Genomic DNA, 21,690 nt, shown 5'->3' with positions numbered 1-21,690 from the left:
ATATCTAATGTAATATTACTTGACATCATTCATAATTTTAATAATTGTCCATCATTTTAGATTGTTTTAGTTCAAACATAATTTCATTTTCAAGATGGCCTGAGCCAGAACTTCCCATGCCTTCACACTGTGTGTCAACTAGGTGTGATATGTGAGCTCATATAAGTGAGAGAATCCCTTATCTTGAAGGCAGAATAATATTGCTGTGTCAGAAGGAATGAGGATCTCTTCTGCGGCAGCTGTGGATACCATCAGCACGGCCTTGCATTTCCCAAGATGTAGAGGCACAAACCCATTTTCGAGTTAGACCTAAATGTTTGAACTCCTCCATGTCTGCCTGAGCTGGATGAATGGTTGTCTGTGGGGATAAGTGAGCTGGCAGGTGAACTGCTCCATGTCTACCTGAGCTGGATGGATGGCTGCCTGTTCGGAGAAGTGAGCTGGCAGGTGCTGTGGGGATAAGTGCTCAGCTCGCCTCCCTCTAGATCTGCCTCAATCTCCTATTATGGAAAATAGATTCTCTTTTTTAGAAGAACAGGGGCACTGTTCTCTGCCTGAACCTTTCCCTGAGATATAGCCTGCACAGACAGATATGACTCAGTTATCGCACATACTGATACCGCACTCCTGATTTTGTTTTTTTCTCTTTAATTGCGTTAACAATGTAACAGTGCTTCAAACGCTGAATCCTAAAGGGGGAATATTGAGAAAATGTTTCTGTTCTCTACAGACCCCTTCAGCTCCCTTGTAGGCTATTGATGAAATAGGTATTTTTAGCTTTTACATTTATGATATTTTGCTGACACTTTTATCCAAAGCAACTTTCAATTATGACTGAGTACAACTTGAGGAATTGAGGGTTAATCTCTTTTAAGCTCTGTCCCTGCCCCTGTCCCATGCCTAAATGATCCCTCCAAGTCAACATTTAATTTAAACATTTAGAATTGTTTCTAAATTTAAAGGAAATTTAGGAACAACCGCCTCATAAGAATTTGTTTTTTAGTGATCAATTAGTAATTGCTTGTGTTTGAAGCAACATAAAGAAATAATTATAATATATATAATAATAATAATTATATCTTTGAATCATTTTTAAACATATCAGTGAAAAGACCTTCATGACCTCTTTCTATTAGTGATATTCATTACACTTTAAAAATCCATAATGATAAATTAGCTCTTCATAAATTTCTGTAAAACAATTACCCCAGCAGTTAATAAGCCTGCACCTTTAAAAAAAAGTGCAAAACAAAATCACAAACATCCCCAATTGTTCTACTGTTTTGAAATTAAGATTGTTCTGAAATTTGATTTCTGTTTAAGGAATAAAACTGGGACTCTATCTGGAAAACTAGGTAAATAAATAATCGACTCAAATACACATCCTTAATACACAAAGCTACTTTTAATCATAAACTGTTTTAATACCTAAATCCTATACAAAATCTGGACGGTAGAGAATTCAATTACATCATTTCTCTCTCTTCTGACAACTGACAAACGGTTGCCAACTGATCATAAATAGAATCGCTTAGCCTTTAACAAACATTTCACATTCTGATGGTCATTTATTTGATGTTTACACATGATCTCATCTGTGCATTACTTAGTCTGATAATCATTAGCTCTCACTTCATTTTACAGTCTTTCTTGTGAAGCTGCTACATGATCAAGGACAAACTCATTCCCTTCCTTTTACAACTTGGTACCCAATAATATTGACTACATAACACATTTTGAATCTTTCAGTTTTAACAGATACAGTTTCTATCTGAAGTCTGGACAGTGACTCACGAAATCCTGCTTCCCCAAGGAAGGGAAGCAGCTTCTCTCACAAGTTACAGGCCTATCCTTAATTATTCATGTTTAGTAAAGATGTTGAATGCGTGTTTTAGTGCAAGTCCTCTCTCATATTCCTAATTACTCAAGGCTGTGCATTGCTAACCCTGGTTCAAATTCTGTAGTCTGTAAGTGAATGCTTTAATGGCTTAATGGCACAGTGGCTGCGAAGTGCGTAGGTTTGGTCTCCACCCCCATCCCTGCCTCTGCCTCTGCATATACTGCAAAATGTGTAATGCAAGCCATTACATTTTTGGCAGTTTTACATATTGAGTGAATGGGATCCTAAACAAACTGATTCTGATCTAAAATAAAAAACAAACAACTCATGGCAAAACTCATGGTGGCATGATAATATCTTGACATGCACAAAATATGTTGGCATGGACAAAATTATGTGTGCTGTGCATTGCAGGCAGTTGAGGAAATCTGAAAGACTACATTTTTGCCAATGCGGAGTGTGAACTGACAGCCCTTACTATAAAATGGACATTTTGTATCCTATGCGGCTAATGCAACATTTTTAAATCCATGTTTATGAGCTTAATTCTTGAGTAAGTCAAGTTACAAACTGGTGTGGTTTCTTTCCTGCAGAAAATCTTAGATATTTGCACTATATGGCTATGAAGTAGTTAAGAAAAACTACATTCACCATAACATAGGTCATGGTCAACTATACACTTCTGTTCTGTGTCACTAAGCTAATGCTACTGTATAGGCAGCATTATGATAACTCTACATACAAGACTAGAATAATACATAAATGCCATATGCACAGGCATGCAAATGTATTGCCAACTGTTTAATTAATATAGTGCTGTTTTAAAAACTTGCACTTGCAGCCCCCTAGTGGCAGAGATACAGATATCCTTGGTTAGTTCCCTGTTTCAAAAATATATCCATAATTGGCATAGGCAAAGTGCAATTGCATTCAGAACTTTCCTTTTCTGGAAGGAAGTGTCTTGTCTATCACTATGAAAACAAGCAAAATACTGCTACAGGCAACTGATGACATGGGCTAACAGTTTCTGAGCAAGCTCACATTCAGAATGAAACCTAGAGCTTGTTCTTCATACTGAACACATTTCTTAAGTTTAGCTAAAAATAAAGTTCAAGTGAACTGGAAAATATGTTCCTAAGAACATGCTTGTTCGCATACAATGATAGGTTGTGACAAATAAAAAAAAAATCTATGAGTTCTTGGCTTTGGCAGAAAAGTCATGTAGAGCTGCCAGATCCAGAGCCGGCAACACAGTTAACATCAGCTAGTGTGATGTTAAGCTAGCTAGCCCATTTCTTGTTATTAACATTTATTAGAAAAGATTGTCACTAGCTGTAGGGAAAGGGTTCTGGGCTTTGTTTTCAGTGCCAAAACATACAAACACATTTAGGCTGGTCAATAATTTTATCTTTGAGCATCAATATGTTGAATGCTCAGGGCTTTCAGACAGGGCCATTGTCCCTCTGAGCTAAAAGGCTGAAAAGTGGTCTATTCTTCAGGTTTCCTGTAAAATATCTACTCTCAAGCAATTGCATCCAATAGGGCACCACAAACACACTGCGCTAATACCTGGTTTGTCTCTGCCATTATAGGTAATGTATTCACACAAAGAATATCAGGCTCCTTGGAACACTCATTAAGATGGGTCAAGGGCAGCCATGAAGACCAAATATGACCTTTACAAATGAGTTTCTTGAGGTAAAGAAACTATCTTAGACATAAATGTTTTGCCTGCCAGAGGCTCGGACTTGTGAAGCCAGAGACAATGAAAAATAAAGATAAACTGGCAGCAATCTCTGACAAGTACAAATAATGTATACATATTAAATCATGTCATATTTCTTTGGAGCAGAAATAGCACTTAAGATATTAAATTAGATTTTTTTTTTCTTTTCATGATGGCTTAAAAATCCTTTGAGTTATAGTGCCTATCAAATTTTAATTGTGGATTAAAACGCTTGCTAAATAGGAATGTAATAAAGATAAGGTTGCTATGGTTCTCAGGGTCTTCATCTGTCCAATGCTGAACTCAAGTTCCTCAAGATATTTCTAACTTGTTTTTGATGCTAAAATGAGACCTTAAAGGAAATGGCATTAAAGACACCACAAGTTACACTGTGTTCTGCTTAAATTTGCAGAAGATACAATTTAGTGATCTTATTTGATATTCTGACTCTGCCAAACCAATTTTGTTTGGTAAATAAGGTTTCAAGCCTTTCTTCTGGTGCCTATACTGCTAGCTAATTTTCAGGGCTTTATCAGATGAACTAAATTTTTTGTAGAAAAAAAAAAGAACAGGTTTTCAAAGAAAACCATTTTAGTCAAGACTTTTATAAAATGATATCTTGATACATAACTGTGTACAATTTGCATTAATTAATAAAGTGACACTAATAATTTTACCTGTATCAAACAGATTTACAAAAGAGCACTTAAGCAAGTCTGTCCATAGTCCAGTAAAAATGACTTCTGAAATGACTTTTCCATTCAAAACAAAAACCAGCAAATATTAAACATTTTTTTGTCCTGACTGTCCTGTTATTTTAAAAAGTATTGATTATTTTCACACTATTTGGTTTGGTTTTGGATAATTCATAAAGGCAGTGGGGATGTAGTTGAGCATCGTCTGTGGGGCAGAAGGTTCCTCAGGTTGATTCAGTGGGTAATTAATACTGGGTGCACCTGTTCCATGTTCAGGGTAGCCTATTTAAATAGTCTCTTTCCCCTATAAGAGAAAGACCATGGACATAGACCAACTCTGCCAACTCTGAGTGACGAGCACTGTTGCAGTCACTAAGCAAGCATTCTATATCAGGAAATGGTATATTTTTGCTTATGTTGCTTGCCATGTTCTGTTTTTTTCTTTATTTTCATCACTAATAAAAACACAGCTTGCACCCTGCTGACCCTCCTTTTGCAAAGACATTACCATATTCATCCTAAACTGTCAGCTAAGCCATATGAATAACGATTACACTGATTACAATGAGTTATTGCACACATTATACAAACAACAAAATCCTGTGGGGGAGGAAGGCTCCATTGATTTTTACATTTAAAATGCATGACCTTCCACTGAAGTGCAGACTTGGCTGTACTTAAGACGGCTGTCTTAAAAAATGTATGTAATCCATAGCATCAGAACCAAATCTGCAACAAGCACATAGCATTAGGCTCTCATATCATTTGAAAAACAAGGAAAAAAGACATTACACACTAATGTCTAAAACACAGCAGATAATTGGTTAAATTGGAAATTAGATGTGTGACAGTTTCAGTTATAGTATCAACTCCAGTTCTACACAAAATGTAAGTCTCATTTGGTGACATTCACCTGTATGGATTTTTACACTGGGATTTTTACAGTGTAGTGTAGATGTATACTGTGATGTCAAAATGCAGCCTAAGTGACAAATCAGCATATAGGTATTTACATAAAAGTCTGACACTACAGTTGGTCCATATGTCCTTAGGTATAAATGGCCAATATACCATGTTCAACAGGCACAGCAGAGTCTTGAAGCTATCAGGGTACCCACTTAACAGTCTGCTGTGTTTATGAGCCATTTGTTTTTGCATTGTAAATTTTTCTGTCCATTACTTGATAAGCAGAAAATAAGTGTGCATCTTGTGCAGTAGTGAATCTGGCCCAGTTCTCTATGTTAGTTTGGTATCATGGCCTTTGGTATCATGGATAGTTTGCCTGTTACAATGTTTACCATGCCAATTTACTCTTCCTGACCTCACACCTGTAACCACCTTGGCAGAGAATCATATGCCATATCTTTGACCCTCCTGTCCTGAAGGGTAATATAGCTCTCCACAAGAAGTTTGATGGAACCCCGTTACAGTGTCTTCCTACAAGGTCTTCCTACTCCTGTATTCCCTATATTTCATACATAATTATTCTGCTCCAACTATGGATACATGGAAAATAACCACTGTCACTTCACTACTAACTGGGTGTGTGTGGACCAGGCTACAGCAATATGGGAAAGAGAAAGACCAGAGTCATATGAGTAATTCTCCTCTACACTGAGGGTGGTGTTCAACCATGCCATGTTAATACAAAGCTCTCACCCAGAACTGTATTATGGTATTAAGTGGATGTAATAAGACAGCTCTTATTACAGTGTCCAGGCAGAATTTGATCAAATTTACAGCGATGCATTTGTATAACCTGCCATTCGAGACACAATAAACCCTGGATTTCACTCTATGCTCCTAATCCATCTGATTCTAACCCTGAACCTAGGTCATGCCCATTTAACCCCTCAAAAGTGGAATCATCAGAGAACACTCATTTGCCAGTGCAATAAACCACTTTTTATTCATCAAAAGATATCGACAAACCAGGGGCAAGGAGTTATAATAAAAAACGTAATTTATAGAACACTTTTCATATATCAAGCATCTCAAAGTGATTTAGAGTTGAAAGATATAAATAATAAAAAGCACAACAAAAATAAATGACAACTAATTCAAACAAGATATATTTTCAAATGATTATTAAACATATAATCTGATCTTAAAGGCAAAAAGGGAAAAAAAGAAGAATAAAAGGTGCTCAAAAGAATAACAATTAAAAATTGACAAGGAATAAGAAAATGATAACAAAACAACACTGCCGGGAAGGCAAATGTAACTGAAGCAGGGCATGTTTAACTAGCGCAGCCCAGGGATCAAACAAGGCTCCACACCATTCAAGGATCTCAGCCCTAACCACCCCACTACAGAAAAGGTGCATGGGGCAGAGAGAAGAACAACTGGTAGACACACAAACAACTGAAAGAGTAACTCTGCCCTGGAAAAACAACTGCAGACACACATGAAGGAAGACTCTCTGAAAGACCAGGTAAGAAAGTCAACAGAGAACCGCTGTCCAAGAAACCACCAGTTACTGGCAAGTTTAGCACATGTGTTACAAAGAGTGGCCTTTGTAAAGCTGTTATATAGGGTAAGCGCTGATTATGTCCTGGCTCATGGCCTCCCTGTGGTGTTTTTTATTTATTTATTTTTAAAAATAATTATTATCTTAAAAATATGTGCTGTCCTTGACTACCTAATTGTAAGAGGTAATGAGTTCCAATGTTTAAGAGCATAAAACAAAAGGAGCCCTCTCCACTATTTCTGTAGTTTACACAGGGCATTTGGAAAAGACCAGAATCTGCAGATCTATGTTTATGAGCAAACTGGAACAAAGTGGTAGACATTCAGTGAGGTACACATGTGCTAGGCCATTGAGGGCTTTAAAAAAAGAAAATAACTTTAAAGTCCATCTTAGAGCATACTAGCAACCAGTGCAAACTTTTCAAAATAGGAATGATATGAGCTCTCTTTTTTTTGTTAGAATTCATGCTGCTATGTTTTTTACAACTTGTATGGAATATTTTTTTTAGGAAGCTAAGTAAAAAGAATGTTGCAGTAATCATTTCTACTTGGGACAAATGCATGGAAAGGTTTCTCTGTAATAATCTGTGGCAGAAATGACTAACAGTACTCCACAAATAACAGAAAACAACCTTATTGGCATTATTTAAATTAGGGACAAAAAACAAAGTTTAAAATAAAAAATGGCACCTAGGTATTGTACTTCAGTTTTAATATATAACACCAAGACTCATTGCCAAGAATCAGGATTACAGTTTTGTCCTGATTTAGAGATGTCTGAAACAATTTGTTAGTCAACAGTGTTGACTTTCAAGGGAAATAAATGTACTGTCATCAATATAGCAATAAAAGTTTACCTTGTGTTTCTTAATGACATTGCATAGGCCCTATAATGGAACCTTGTAGAACTCCAAAGGGAAGATTAAAATTTTTTGGATGAATGATTTGTCAGCACAATAAAGTGCTTTCTATTCATCATATAAGATTTATGTCACTCTAAAACAGTCCCTGACATGTCAACCCAATTTTCTACTTGATGGATTGGGATCTCATGATTAACTGTGTCAAATGTTGGACTTGTTCAAATAGGGCCAAAATAGATGGTTTGCGTAAGTAAGTAATAGTAAGTCTCAGGTCATGCCATTTCCATTTCCATACTATGATTGGAGCAAAATACTGACTGAAATTTTTACAGTAGGTTATTAGACACCACATATGTATTTATAAAACTATTTTCTCCAGAACTTTACTTAAAAATGCAAGTGAATAATTTAAACTCCTCAGCTGTTACCACTTCGAGCTCAGCTCAATGAATGCTCATCAAGTGATACTACATATACTAGATGGAACAATCTTGAATAAGTGCTTAATTAATAAGGGCTTATTTCATGGATTCCCAGAACATCGATGACTAATTTGTCCTGTTGAACTAGTGACCTATTTATTAGAATGATTATTAATGGCAAGCAAACAAACAATAAATAAATAAATGTATTTAGGCCTAATAGATTAATTAATAGTAATAATTCACTCAGTATCTGTACACACTGACAGAGGGACCTTCAGCACTGTCTTCAAAGGCCCCTCTATAACGTGCCATCATTGATACATGAACCTTCATTTTCCCTACTGTCTTCCTTTACTTTAAGCTTTCTTCCCATACAAATTTCTATTTACCATAAGGTCTTCTCATCAAGAGCCCTCGTTGATTTGGAATCAGCATGGAACTTTATAGATGAGAGTCCTGCTAGGCAGTTAGAGATTCCCTATTTTGTATATTAATTGCAAATCTTGACTAGAAGAATCTGGAATCCCTAAGAACTTCTTGGCCCCTCAACTGCTTCTTTTCCTGGTTTGTATTTCATGTCTCATACCACCCACAGTCTGTTGACAACAGGAGATTATGAGGTGGACATACATTCCCAGGAGAAGAAGATCCTTTCCAGTACTGTTTTGCAGCACCTATTGTATTGGACATGAAGCTCTACAACAAGCTCAGGAAACAAAACTACAAACCCTTGAGAGTGCACCTTTCCTCATGCTTTCATCTCTCTAATAGCAGGTGCTACTCATAATGAGACCCTCACACCGCTTTTGACAAGCATCCCAGTTCACCATATAATTTTAGGGCTCCTGCGGCAATGCGGGCTTGACCCAACAACTTCCTGGACTGCTCAGTAAATAATTGCCTGGTAGCCTCAGTGTCAGAAATCCTGCCTAATGTTTCATTGTTTATCCATCCTGTTGAAAAGTCCCCCTGATTCCTCAATGAATGCTAAGCCCCATTTGACATCAGTTTTATGAAGTATTTAGCAGAGCAAACACTACAGCACCTGTACCATTTTACTACATGTGGATGCAATACCCTCTTGCAAAACAATGTATCCACTTTAATCTGACATCTATCTCTTTCCTTTTAGTTCTGTAGCTACAATTCTGACCTCTCTTCTCCTCGGAAAATGCTGGAGGCTTATTTGGACTAAAGAGCCATAACAAGCCTTTCTGTCAGTGAAGTTCCCATACTTCCATCCTAAAGCATCCTCACCAGCCTTGACTGAAGGTTGATGCTTTGAAAGCTAGAGTAGGTGCTGTCCTGCCTCAGTGACAGGGAGATCCACTGAAATTATACCTATGTGTATACTTCTGCAAGAACTGATCCCCTGCTTACAAGAATTATGATACCAGGAATCATGAGCTGCTGGCTGTCAAACTGCTCCTGAAGGAGTGGAGACACTGGATTAAAGGAGTGGTCGAGACCTTTCTGGATCGTAATCCTTGGAAGAATCCAGAATCCCTAAGAACTTCTTGGTGCCTCAACTGCATCTTTTCCTGGTTTGTATTTCATGTCTCATACCACCCACAGTCTGTTGAACAGGAGATTTTGAGGTAGACATATATTCCCAGGAGGAGGTGATTCTTCCAGTAGGTATCCTTGCAACACCTATTTTACTAGAGATAGATGAAACTCTACAACAAGCTCAGGAAACAAAGTTATTAACTTTTGATTGTGAACCTTTTCTCACCTTTGTTTCACAGACCTGGAGTAACTACCTCCTTGTGCTGGCCCATACAACGCATTGGCAAAGGATATCCCGGATTTTGAGCTCATCTGGGAATTCCATAAGTGTCTCCCTGACCAGCACACACTGTGTTGACCAGCCTGAATTTGACTATTAAATTCTGCCCATCACTTGACCAGTTTCTGAGTCTTGACCTAGATTTTGCTTACTCCCTGTAATAAATCTGTTCTGCATTTGATCCAGTCTCTTCCCACTTACTGAGACAATATGAAACACTTTGTTTTATTTCTTCAACATTCATTCAGACCACCAGAGGGCCTCATCCTCTGAGTGCTGACTGTCTCTATGGTCATCATGTTCATCTGCACCTGTTCCCCAATAAACCTTATAAATACTCTCTTAGTTTCACTGAATCCCCACAAAGTGTTGCCAGTTCCTATTGTCTGCATGTCAAGTCTTTTCCCTTTCGCGGCCTTCATACATTCAGTAAAGCCTGCATATGTATTTGAACAGCCTGTTTGAGTCCTTTCTTTCACACTCCCCTGTGATGTTTAATCAGGACGTTCTTATCCATTCTTCACTGTAGTGAAGTTATCTAGCTGAAAATTGTAGTCTCTGTACTGACTGACTCTCTAGAATAGTGAGAGAAAGATGATATGCATATTACTTTGTGGACACTGTTACAATAGACATACCTTATACACTACTACAAATTATATCAGTGTTCATGGTCATCATTTACTAATCTATTGATTTGCTGTAGAAACATCTGACTGATGTTTCAGTTTTTATCTTGAGTTTTATAAATTCATGTCAACTTGTCATTGAGAAATTGATTAGACTTGTTACTCATTTAACTCCAGTTATCTTTTTAAAATTATGTTATGTTTTCAATTAAAATGAATTTCAGAAAACACCGGAATTACAGAAAGCAGTCCCTTATACTTCAGGTAAATTTAATCTGTAGCCAAACTTATACTATAAATTCAAATAAATTGAATTTTCAACAAGAACCACAGCAGATCTGATATGGTGGTACTAGCATAGTCTTTTCCCTGCATATTCAAATTTAAACACATGTGCTTATTGACGGAAAATTCTAATTACCAGACAATATCATATTAGGACTGAATACAGTAGCAGTAAAAGAAATAAAAAGATTTTAAACTCTTGTTCAGGGTTGCCAATTTCTTTGAAATGTTTAGCAAAGGGATAAGGTAAAAGCCTGGTCCACTCCCATTCACCATTCCCTTTTTAAAATGTTTTAATCAAACAAGGTGTGTACGTGTGTGCTCCGTTTCATTTTTAGCTCTTTTTTCACCTGTAAAGAGGTATGTTGGTGTTCCTCATGTTCCTCAAGAATGCTTCCCCATTCATCCCCACAACAGAGACACATAGCTGGATAGAACAGATCTATGACCGTACCCTGAGGCCCAGAGTTAAACTAACAAAATGAATACTCTATCCCTCTCATTAAGGGACAGAAATATTAAATACATTTGCTCTGACTCTGTCCAACTAAAAAAAAACCAGAACTTCTCTATCAGTGCAAATTATAGACATATATAGTTATTAGCTATAGCTATTTCCATATCCTTTCTTCTGGAGTACATATATTATAAAAGAGTTAATGATGGGCTGTTTTTCTAGCTATTACCAGATGAAATGAAAGCAAGCAAGCAATAATGCTCTTACCCGAGTGTTATCAAAAGATGCTTTGTTGGTGACATCATAGAGTAACAGCAGAGCTGGGAAAATGAAGGCAAAGTATGCAAGAGAGATGGAGCAGAACAGAGAGAGAGAGAGAGAGAGAGAGAGAGAGAGAGAGAGAGAGAGAGAGAGAGAGAGAGAGAGAGAGAGAGAGAGTAAAATTAGAGTGCAGCCACTTTTGGAATGACCTGAAATATCTTCAAAATTTAGTTTCTGAAGTTGAACAGGCAGTTGAAATGCCACTATAGTATTAACTACTAAACAATAATTATACATTTTTGAATTGGTTTCCTATATCTAATGGGGGGGGGGGGATTGTTTAATTCAAAATGTACACTTTGGCAATTAGCACACAGGACAGCAAAGCCTCCATAAAGCCTCCATAAAAACCAAAAAAGTAACTCCTGACAAAATATATGTAGACTTTATCAGTCAAGAGTCAAGAACAGCCTGATCTTCCACACATATACACAGAATAAGATGTGTGTGTCCCCACACACACTGTCAAAAAACTGTCCTTAGAAATAAGACAAGCACTACAGATATCATGATGTGGATGATCTAAACAGCCTCCATACAGAGATTAACAATTTCCAGACCTAGGGATATGTGCTACAGTGTGGAGATTTCAATGCATGAACAGGAACTAACCCTGACTACATAGACCCACAGGGCACCAACCATGTGTTTGGTCAAAGCCCTCTGTATTTCTCACCAATCCAGCAAAACAGAAACAACCTTGACAGTGCCATAAACACAAGTGGAAACGGAGCTAGGGCATCTCTGTTGATCCTCAGGCTTGTACAGGATCAGAGGTGATTATGTAGGGAGGTTCACATATTGTTCAGCTCTTGGAGCTAGTGTAGTTGACTATGCAATCACTGACATGGACCCAACTTCCTTCAGTGCATTCACAATCAAGCAGTAAACTATCTATCTGACCAAATCCGTAAAACTATCAGATCAAATCCGGCTAAATTAATGTCTACCTCAAACAGGCCAAAGACACAACTGGAGTCTAGTGAAATGTATATGGTCCACGGGACCTATAGATAAGCTCCAGATAGTGCTGATACATTCATGTGTTAAATTTAGTTGATCTTATTAATAAAATGACTGAATTTATTATCACTAATTTCAAAACTGACAAGTTTATGTAAATCTTGCTGTTAAAGAAATCAGCAGAAAATATGACTATTATCCAAAAATGCTACAGAAAGCAGAAAAAACAAATAATATAAAGAAAATATAGACATTGTAAATCTGCAAATATATTATTTAATTTGAAGTCCATCATTAAGATGATCTGTGAAAACATAAAACACAATAAGGAATTTGTGAAAGTAAAAAAAAAAATTATACAAACAAGATCCTGCAGGAAATGGAAAATGATGTTTAATGCTTATGAAACAAAATCAGTTTGCTTATCAAGCATCAAACAACAAAACCTACCTTTGCAAAATGTTGAAATCCAGAATTGTTTTTTTTAACCTTTGCCAAAGCATATTCAAAAAAGACCTAAATTAATATTAATATTAATTGGGTCAAAGAAAAAAAAACTGCAAATACTTGAATACTTTAATAAGGAGCTTGTAGCCCTGATAGCATCACATATGAGATGAACTTAACACCAACTGTAACTGATGACTCGCCCCACCAGAGGAACATGTCCTGTTGCTATACCCCAAATCCCAACAACTTGCCACCATTATGTAGGCCCATTCAAGATGTGCATAGCCTTTGCATTTTATGCTATTATGTTGTTTATTTTAGTTACCATGTACTGCTATAATATTATTGTATTGTATTACATTTGGTCAGTGGTTTTGCAATACAGTTCCTATGAATAGCTATGGTTACTCTTATTACAATTTTATTATACTGTTTATTTTACTATGCTATTTTGCTATTAGATTAAAGTCATAAGTCCTTATGATCAGGTCAGCCTTTAATTGAACAATAAACTTCTGACATCAGGGGCTTATTGGTGAGTGGATACTTTGTGCTTTTATTGGGGATAACTGTCCATAATGCACAGGACAAAAAAATACCTAAACACACGTTTCATTCTCTCTGCCTATTAGGCATTACATTTTAGCTTATACTTGGCCAACCAATATAGTGTACCTATACCTCCAAGGCTGAAATACTTAGAGCATAGCCAATATCTATTTAACATATAAAATCAGATTTAGTGATTATTTAAATTGTCACATTACACCTTTGCTACTCTTCCGATACACTGGTACAAGCACATGGAATAGAGCACTTAGGAAATAAAAGAATAAAAGTGTTCACATCAGTACACTTAGAATCTAGTATACTTGGGATTTTTTTCCTCCTCATTTCCCTTATCCATTATCTTCAAAACAGATTTCATTTGGCTATAAGACCTTTCCCCAGAACTTAGTCGTGAAAAAAAAAGTTAACTTTTTAGTAAAATGTCAGTTGTCCTTTCTATTTTTGAGACTTGCCAGTGGTTTGCCTTTTGTCTCTACACTTTAAAATCATCTAAGGTCATGATGGTGTATTGTTCTCTTTAGGATAGTCTTTAACACATCCATGCCTACACACTGAATTGATTCTGTTCATACATCAAAAATAGTTCTTGTGATCTGCCAGCTGGCTCACCACTGTTTTACATTTTAACCAAACAATTACTTTTAACATACTGTGTTGGCCAATTGATTAATCTATATAGATTATTGAGCCTCATTATGGCCTGCTAAGATCTTCATGACAGACAATAGCAACACACACCAGCTGCAAAGCTCAATTCTTGAATTCCCTTTGGATCGTTTGTTAGTTTTTTGTGCATGAGCTGATACAACAGCGTACATTAAAGCCAAAAACAACCAAGCAGCAGCAGAGGTTGAAGCACGAACCACTTCAGCTTTTCTGTCTGCTCTCTTGGGTGTTAGAATCAATACAACAGGTCTGTTTCAGCACTAAATATTCTGGACTTCAGCCAACATAGGCACTTTTGCAGTTTAAAACCTCTCTGTAGTCACCTTCTCTGCAATAACCCAGGGAGAGTCTCTGCTGAGTTGTATGCTCAGACCCATCCCTCTTACTCTCTATTCAGAAGATTGCTCAGCAATGGAAGCTGCAGCTCTCCTGCCCCAGGTGACCTGAGCTGCCGCCAGCTCCCCTGGATCCTCAGACCATGTTACCAAACTGCCAATGGGCAACGAATCCACTCACCATCCTGTCTAACCCTTCCTACACATTTCTCACACTGTAAATAAACTGCACAGTGTGAAAGGCACTTTGGCCTCTGTGTGGAAGTATTCATGGCCAAAAGCACTGATTCTGCTCATAGCAAGCAATCCAATTATTTATTTTCCCTAGACAATAAATAAAGACACAGACGTAGAGTGCCTCTCTTACATAGCACCCCACTTAAGCAATAAGAGTTCCCATTTATACAGAACCTTCAGCCATCTAAATGTGGCTAAAGGACCATAAAGTGCTTTGCATCTAAAAGGGCTGTGATTTCTTCCATAAGTAGTAAAGGAAGAAAATAAATTAATAAAGTGACTAAGAATTGTCACTGTCCAAATACGTCTGGGCTGTTCAAAGCCCAGCAGAATACTCAGTGCAGTCTAGTCATAGTGGCTTTGAGGTTTGCTTCCTGTAAGGTACCAGAGAAAAAGAAATGTTTCCCTGTTCCACTATTACACCTTTTACGTATCTACGTACACAGCTAAGCTGAAGAACTGTCAAAAGTCTTATATAAAAGTACCCAACTGAGCCATGGTCTCTGAAAAGGCCAGCAAGCAGCAGGGAAAATCTGTGCATGTGTATGTGTGTGTGGGTTTGTCTGGGTGTTTTTGACGGGTGATGGTGTGTACAGAGAAGCATTGTGCCAAGGGAGAGTGCAACGTGGACTAGTTGCATTCTTTCAGCAATCAAAGAGAGAGAAAGAATAAGGTTGTCAAGTGTGTCACAGAGGCATGGGTTTCTTGTCAAAGGATGACCCTTCATTCTCTCTGCCTTGATTCAGCATGTGTAAAAGACAAGGTTTGTAAAGCTTAAGTCTTTATAAGCCAAAGCATGAGGTTGGGGGGTGAGGAGCTGTCTAAGGAGAAATATTTCTTTTCTGGAAAAGAAAAAAATCTTGTTTGGCTGTTATTATGATTAAAGATATCGATTAACACAGTCAGCATCATTAAAATTATTCTGTTCAAAAGGATATACAAGGGAATATACAAGGTGTACTTTCTGCTGAGGTACACCTACCCCTGAAGTCGTGATGTTACTGAGCTCCATCCCATCTCAGCTGCCATGGCTACTCCCACCACCCCCTGATGTACCCTGCTGTAGCCCACCACACCTCCACCCCAGCCAACTACTTCTCCATTGTCCTTAATGGACATTCTCTTGCAGGATGGGTCTCAGACACATGCACACCATCGGGACAAGACTATTGCATGTAGAAAGTTGGAGTAGACATGAATTGCTTATTTTTTCATTTTTTCATTTATTTTTCTCTTTAAATTGTTATTATTGTTGTGACTATTGTTGGCCAGAGGAGGATGGTCCCCCCCTTTGAGTCTTTGTTCCTCTCAAGGTTTCTTACTCATGCTCTAGGGAGTTTTCCCTTGCTACTGATGCCTGTGGCTTGCTCACTTGGGGCTTGGACTTGAACATTTGTAAAGCTGCTTTGTGACATCTGTTGTAATTTTTTTTTTTTTTTTAAATACAAGTTTGTGCGTTTCAAATATGTTTGTCTATTTAAACTCATGAATCCCATAGGCCCAATGTTGGCCCTACATTGTGTCAAATGTAGGGACATGCCTAAAACAGGCAGCTTGATTATGGCTATACTGATATCACTTAAATATTCTCTGGCACTATCTTGACACCAATGTTTTACTCTGTTCTGATATAGGCCAAAATTGCTTTATTTCTAGTCAGGACATTCTGTGTAAGATTTTGCAGTTACTGATTATACAATGAATGGACTTCATTTTTGGGATAAAACTATTCCCCATATACATTATTACCAAATTATTATTATTATTATTATTATTATTATTATTATTATTATAACATTACTATTATCAAGGTAATGTGGTATTGAGACTTTTGGAAAATAATATCTATTAACATTATACATCAAAATAACTAAGCTGGACTTCTATCAGCATTTTTCATGCAAGTGTTGGTATAGTATGGGATCCTGCCTTGGTGAGACTGTAGAATAACACAATGCTGAAAGATTATACCACATTGTGTTTTCTGAATTTAAATGTCAGAGAAATGGTATGAGCTCCAGGCAGAGAAAGTCGTGAATACTCACGACATCATGAGGCAGTGCACTGCAGATGGGCCATACTATACAGAACTATTCACTCAAGGAAGAAGAAAAACCTCCAAAAACAACAAATACATGGACTTTGAGATTGAAATTGCTCTGATGTGGAAGACAAAACCCAAGGTGATTCCAGTCATGGTTGGAGTGCTAGGGACTATGAAGATCGAGTTACAAAAGTACATCTAGCAGCTCTCAGGAAAACTAATTAAAAAGTTGGCATCTTGTGACTGCATTCATACACAAAGTTTGGTCCACTGAACTATATTTAATAGCCCAAGGATCCAGATAGTGCTCTGCCTTGTAATGAAAAGACACCAGCCACAGGCTGAGATAACAGAGATAACAACAACAACAATAATAATAATATTAACCATTATCATCACCAACAACCCATATTAAAAGCTGTAGCAAGCTGAGACTTGATAAACGAGAGACATCTAATGCAGAGAAGCTATTACACATATTCCATATAAATACATATAGTCACTAATTCCAAGTTAACCTACTTTAATGTACTGTTGGCTGGACTTCCTAAATTTAAAGAAAATCCAATATACCTTCTTTTCATCATGTTCTGATGTTCTCCCTACTTTAGAGGCATCACACAATAATAGAATTAGGGACAGCAAGAGAGCATTAACCAAATGCATTTTTATAAGAAATTTCACCAAAATGGAAAAACTCCTAAATCTGCTAGTTACCACATAAACGGGAAATAAATGAGAACCCCATGATGCTTACCAAAACAGCTAGGATGCTTCTTTAAAGTACCAACATTGTGACATGTGGAAGTTTGTGTATGTGGAAACATCTCACCATGGGCATCACGGTAGTAGGCGTGAGTAACACTGCGGAAGCGCTCCTGTCCTGCAGTGTCCCAGATCTAAAGAGAAAGAGGGGCAGATAAGAGGACACTTAGCTTTCATCTTCTGTTAAGTGTTAGATTCGGTTTTCCACCTCTCTTTCTCTCTGGGCCTTTTTGTGCAGCTCATCTGAAGGTCCTTCTCTAGTGTGTAGGGCCTACAGAGAGGAAGCTTTAAGTCCTGCTCACTTTGTATGAAAGAGGCCATATGAGAGTGGCACTGGCTACAATGTGTTTACACTCCAACTTTTAAGAGGTTTTACTAAATTTGACTAATGCTACCTCTTTTGCTCATTTAGGAGACATTTGCAAATGTAGCTGGAGTGCGTTGACAGCCTGTGTAGGAATGTAGTAATAATCTGTTTGAAAACTATTCACACCCTATCTCCTGTTCTTATGTGTCTATCTTCTCCCTCCTGACAGGGAGAAGGCTAAGGTGGATGGGTGCAGTGATCATGGATGATCAAGGATGGCTCAGTCTCTCTCTGCCCTGAGTGATGGATATTAATTGATATTAAATGCTGCTTCATGAGCCATATTTTCCTTCTTCGTTTTTTTTTCATTATAATGTATTCCCCTGTAGACATGTGCCACAGCACCTCTTCTCAACTGAGGTGATTACTACTGACACATTTCCCACTAAAGAAATTTCACTCATTCAATCCATGGGCACAAATGCATGCACACAAAAATGGGTTTTCCCCAATTGCATTACAATCTGTCAGATGTTGAATCTCGTGTTATTTCTGCTCCCTGTGGTGCTAATGGGGAGTTGCATATTACATGAGAACATTCACCTTGCATTCAGTGCCTGTAGTGCATTGGGAGTGCTCAGAGCCAATTAGCTCAAATGAACACATCACATAGAGAAATCCTCAATCAGGGGCCTCATTAAGACTGTTTGTAATGAGTTGCATAATTGCAGGTTTACATTTGACAGGATGAAAAAGCAAAACAGAAAAGATGGGATGGAGAATGCCTGTGTGTGTGTGTGTGTGTGTGTGTGTGTGTGTGTGTGTGTGTGTGTGTGTGTGTGTGTGTGTGTGTGTGAGAGAGAGAGAGAGAGAGAGAGAGAGAGAGAGAAGAAAGAAAGAGGGAGAGGGAGGGAGGAAGAACAGGCTAATGAGACAAATTGTTCCTACAAGATTAAAGGGAAGAGTCTGTCTTAGTCCTAATAAGATCTAATTTTGTCCTAAAATGGGGCCAGCATTTGAATTTATACAAGAAAGGAGGTATTCTTATGATGACACCTTGTCCAAACCAAAAGACATAAAAGCATTGTTTAAGTTCTTTATGAAAGTGGAAACCAGATATAAATTTTATTAAAAATAATTTCTGCTTGGCTAAAGCTAAAAGCCACTTTTAGTCAGTATAAACACAGTTACAGGCATTGGAATCTATTGGACTTGGTACCATTTTGGATAGGAAAGTAGGCTTTACCTGAAGCTTGACTTTGACTCCATCAATGTTGAGCACTTTGTTCTGAAATTAGAGAGAGAGGGAGGGAAAGAGAGGGGTGCATTAGCTGTGTAAAACCATTAAGATGAAGGTTGTTTGTAGAGTGCAAGGTTGGATCTTATGTAAGAGAGATTCATGAATACCCATGTAATCTTCAAAGTAGGATTTTTGTTGGAAGAATCTGAATGAGTCTGGTCCGCATATAACTTTAGTGAACACTACAGCGTGTCTGATTAAAAAACATTCAGGAGGAACAATCCAGTCCAGATTCTTTATTATATATTTCCTCTTCCAACAGGGATAAGGAACGCTTGACATGCAGACAATATACAGTATAGTGAATTATCCAGTTTACATTGAAAGAGGACAAGTATATATAATCCATAGTGAATTAACCAGTTCACATTGAAAGAGGAGGAGCAGATATAATCCATAGACCCAGACTGTGGGACATAATGACATCAAGGGCTAGCTAGGGAAAGATAGCTATGGAAACTAGGGAATCTAGGATTCTAGAATCTAGAGTTGGATGGGATAAGAGTTATGGGATAAATCTGGATTAGTCTGATGGTAGGACAATATATGACATGAGTAGGGTGTGCGAAGGTGGATATTGGTAGCATAGGGTGATATAATAATGTGTAAGAATGGATGAGTATATAAATATAGCTGGATGGATGGTTCTTTTACACTAAAGATACAAACAAAAGGTACACAAAGTACAATATGCAAATTACACAATTACGAAGGGGCACAAATGTGCAGCTAAAGCTAGAAATTCAAGGGAGTAACACTCAAAGTACAAACACCATCAATGCAGGTCTCATTTTTCATTTTTTAACCTTGGCCCTGAAATCTAATGCAAGCTATTAATAAATAAAAAATAAATAAATGTTTTGATTGTGAGGACAATTTCCTACTGGTTTTCCAGTTATAGAAAAACATTTTACACATGCACACAAACAAAAGACATGCAAAGATATACCCGCATACCCCCACATAATGCCCTCTAACCTCCAATATGTAATAGGCCTGACCAAGTTAACTGAATGATGGCATGATTTCTTCTCCAATGCCAGGGTTGCAAGAGGTCAGCCGACACCGAGGCTCATCACAAGTGCATGCAATTAGTGAAACTCCCTCTGGCTGAACTGATCTTTGAAAGGACTGTTGCCAGGCTTCAAATCGCTGTCCAAACAGCCAGCCAACATTTCAATCTGATCAGTTTGCTTATTAGTTAATGATTCACCCTTAGCACATGGTAGTATCACATTCACAAAGATATTTAGACAGAATTCATGTAATCAGAGTTGTCAGTGTTTTGTTGTACTCCTTAGCTCTTATATTCTATTTATAACATCCAACATTAATTGTTTAAGTTATTTATTTGGAAGAAGTTTTCCTGACCTGCTTCCCCTTTCTCGTTGTGTGTTTTGTTTGCTTTTTGTTAACCATGTATTCTATTGGCTCTATGACCCTGTACTGTTCCAAGGATGATGATTATGATTCTGGATTTGCCCATAATAAAGCTCGCTCTTCTCCGTGTATACATCCACCTCTTAACTGCTCAACATTGCGATTACTACCCTGAATGGATCCAACTTTGAAATGGTTACTAAATACCTTGACAAATGGTTGGATGCTAAATGTATTTTTAAATAAAACTGTATGCTTTTTAGTAATCTAAGCCAAAAACTTGGACACCTATACTGAAATAAAATAAAATGTTTCCAATGCATTTTAGGAAGATGATCATAGAAGCAGCTTTGCTATTTATATTTGACTATGCTGTTGCAACTTATAGATATGTTCATACAAATAACCTTATACCTTTGGATTCACTATGCTCTCAGTTTCATCACTGGCAAGCCTTACACCACTTATCATTGTGTACTTTATAAAAAGGTTTTCACAGCATTGGCTGTGTGGAGGACCTTATTTATTTCTAACTGCTTATTAGGCAGACACCATCTATATCGCATCAATGTTCTCTGTATACAATGAACCTGAAGGAAGTACTGAACATAAAGAAGCAGGCATTCAGATAGAAGGACTGAGAACAGATAAGGAGCTGATGGTGGGACTGATGGAGAACAAAGAAGGAAAGTGTAGGGCAGGCTTCAGGAGAACAATGTGAAGGAGGTGTGGGCTAGTATGAAGCAGATCATTGGCTTCAAGCTGAAACAGCCTATGGGGGCAGTTTGAACATAGCCAACAAGCTGAATGTATTTTTCAACAAGATTCAGCACAACTCCCTCCCACTCCAGAAACAGCATCTCCCCCACATCCTCACTACTGCTAACCCACCCAACAGTCATCATCTGAGGACCCACAACCCCCATGCACCCACTATATGTGTCAAACAGCCAGGTGCAGAAATAGCTGGAGAAGTTAAAACTGGGAAATTCTGCAGGACCTGATAGAATCAGCCCCAGGGTAGGAACTTTTGCAACAAACTGCTATTTGGGATCCTTCAGCTCTTTTTCACCCTGAGCCCTGAGGAACAGGTACCCTGAGGAACAGGTACAAGTGTTGTGAATATACCATGTCTGGTTCCTGTTCCAAAGAAGACATCTCCTTCTTCCTTGAG

General features: G+C 37.7%; 1 protein-coding gene across 1 annotated transcript in view; it reads right to left on the bottom strand.

Annotated features, from left to right (window-relative positions):
• The window catches only part of LOC113590967 (ras-related protein Rab-26-like), an 83,090-nt gene that overhangs the window by 20,860 nt on the left and 40,540 nt on the right, over positions 1-21,690 (bottom strand). The window contains exons 3-5 of the mRNA XM_035527473.1: positions 19,083-19,124; positions 17,597-17,663; positions 11,446-11,498 (exon numbers count right to left, since the gene is read on the bottom strand). Coding sequence (XP_035383366.1) covers positions 11,446-11,498; positions 17,597-17,663; positions 19,083-19,124 — 162 coding nt within the window. The remainder of the gene's footprint in view (positions 1-11,445; positions 11,499-17,596; positions 17,664-19,082; positions 19,125-21,690) is intronic.

Source organism: Electrophorus electricus, chromosome 1 (assembly GCF_013358815.1).
Source record: "Electrophorus electricus isolate fEleEle1 chromosome 1, fEleEle1.pri, whole genome shotgun sequence".
In the NCBI taxonomy this organism is placed as follows: domain Eukaryota; kingdom Metazoa; phylum Chordata; class Actinopteri; order Gymnotiformes; family Gymnotidae; genus Electrophorus; species Electrophorus electricus.
The sequence above is the reverse complement of the archived record's forward strand: the minus strand, read 5'-3'. Positions and strand labels throughout refer to the sequence as shown.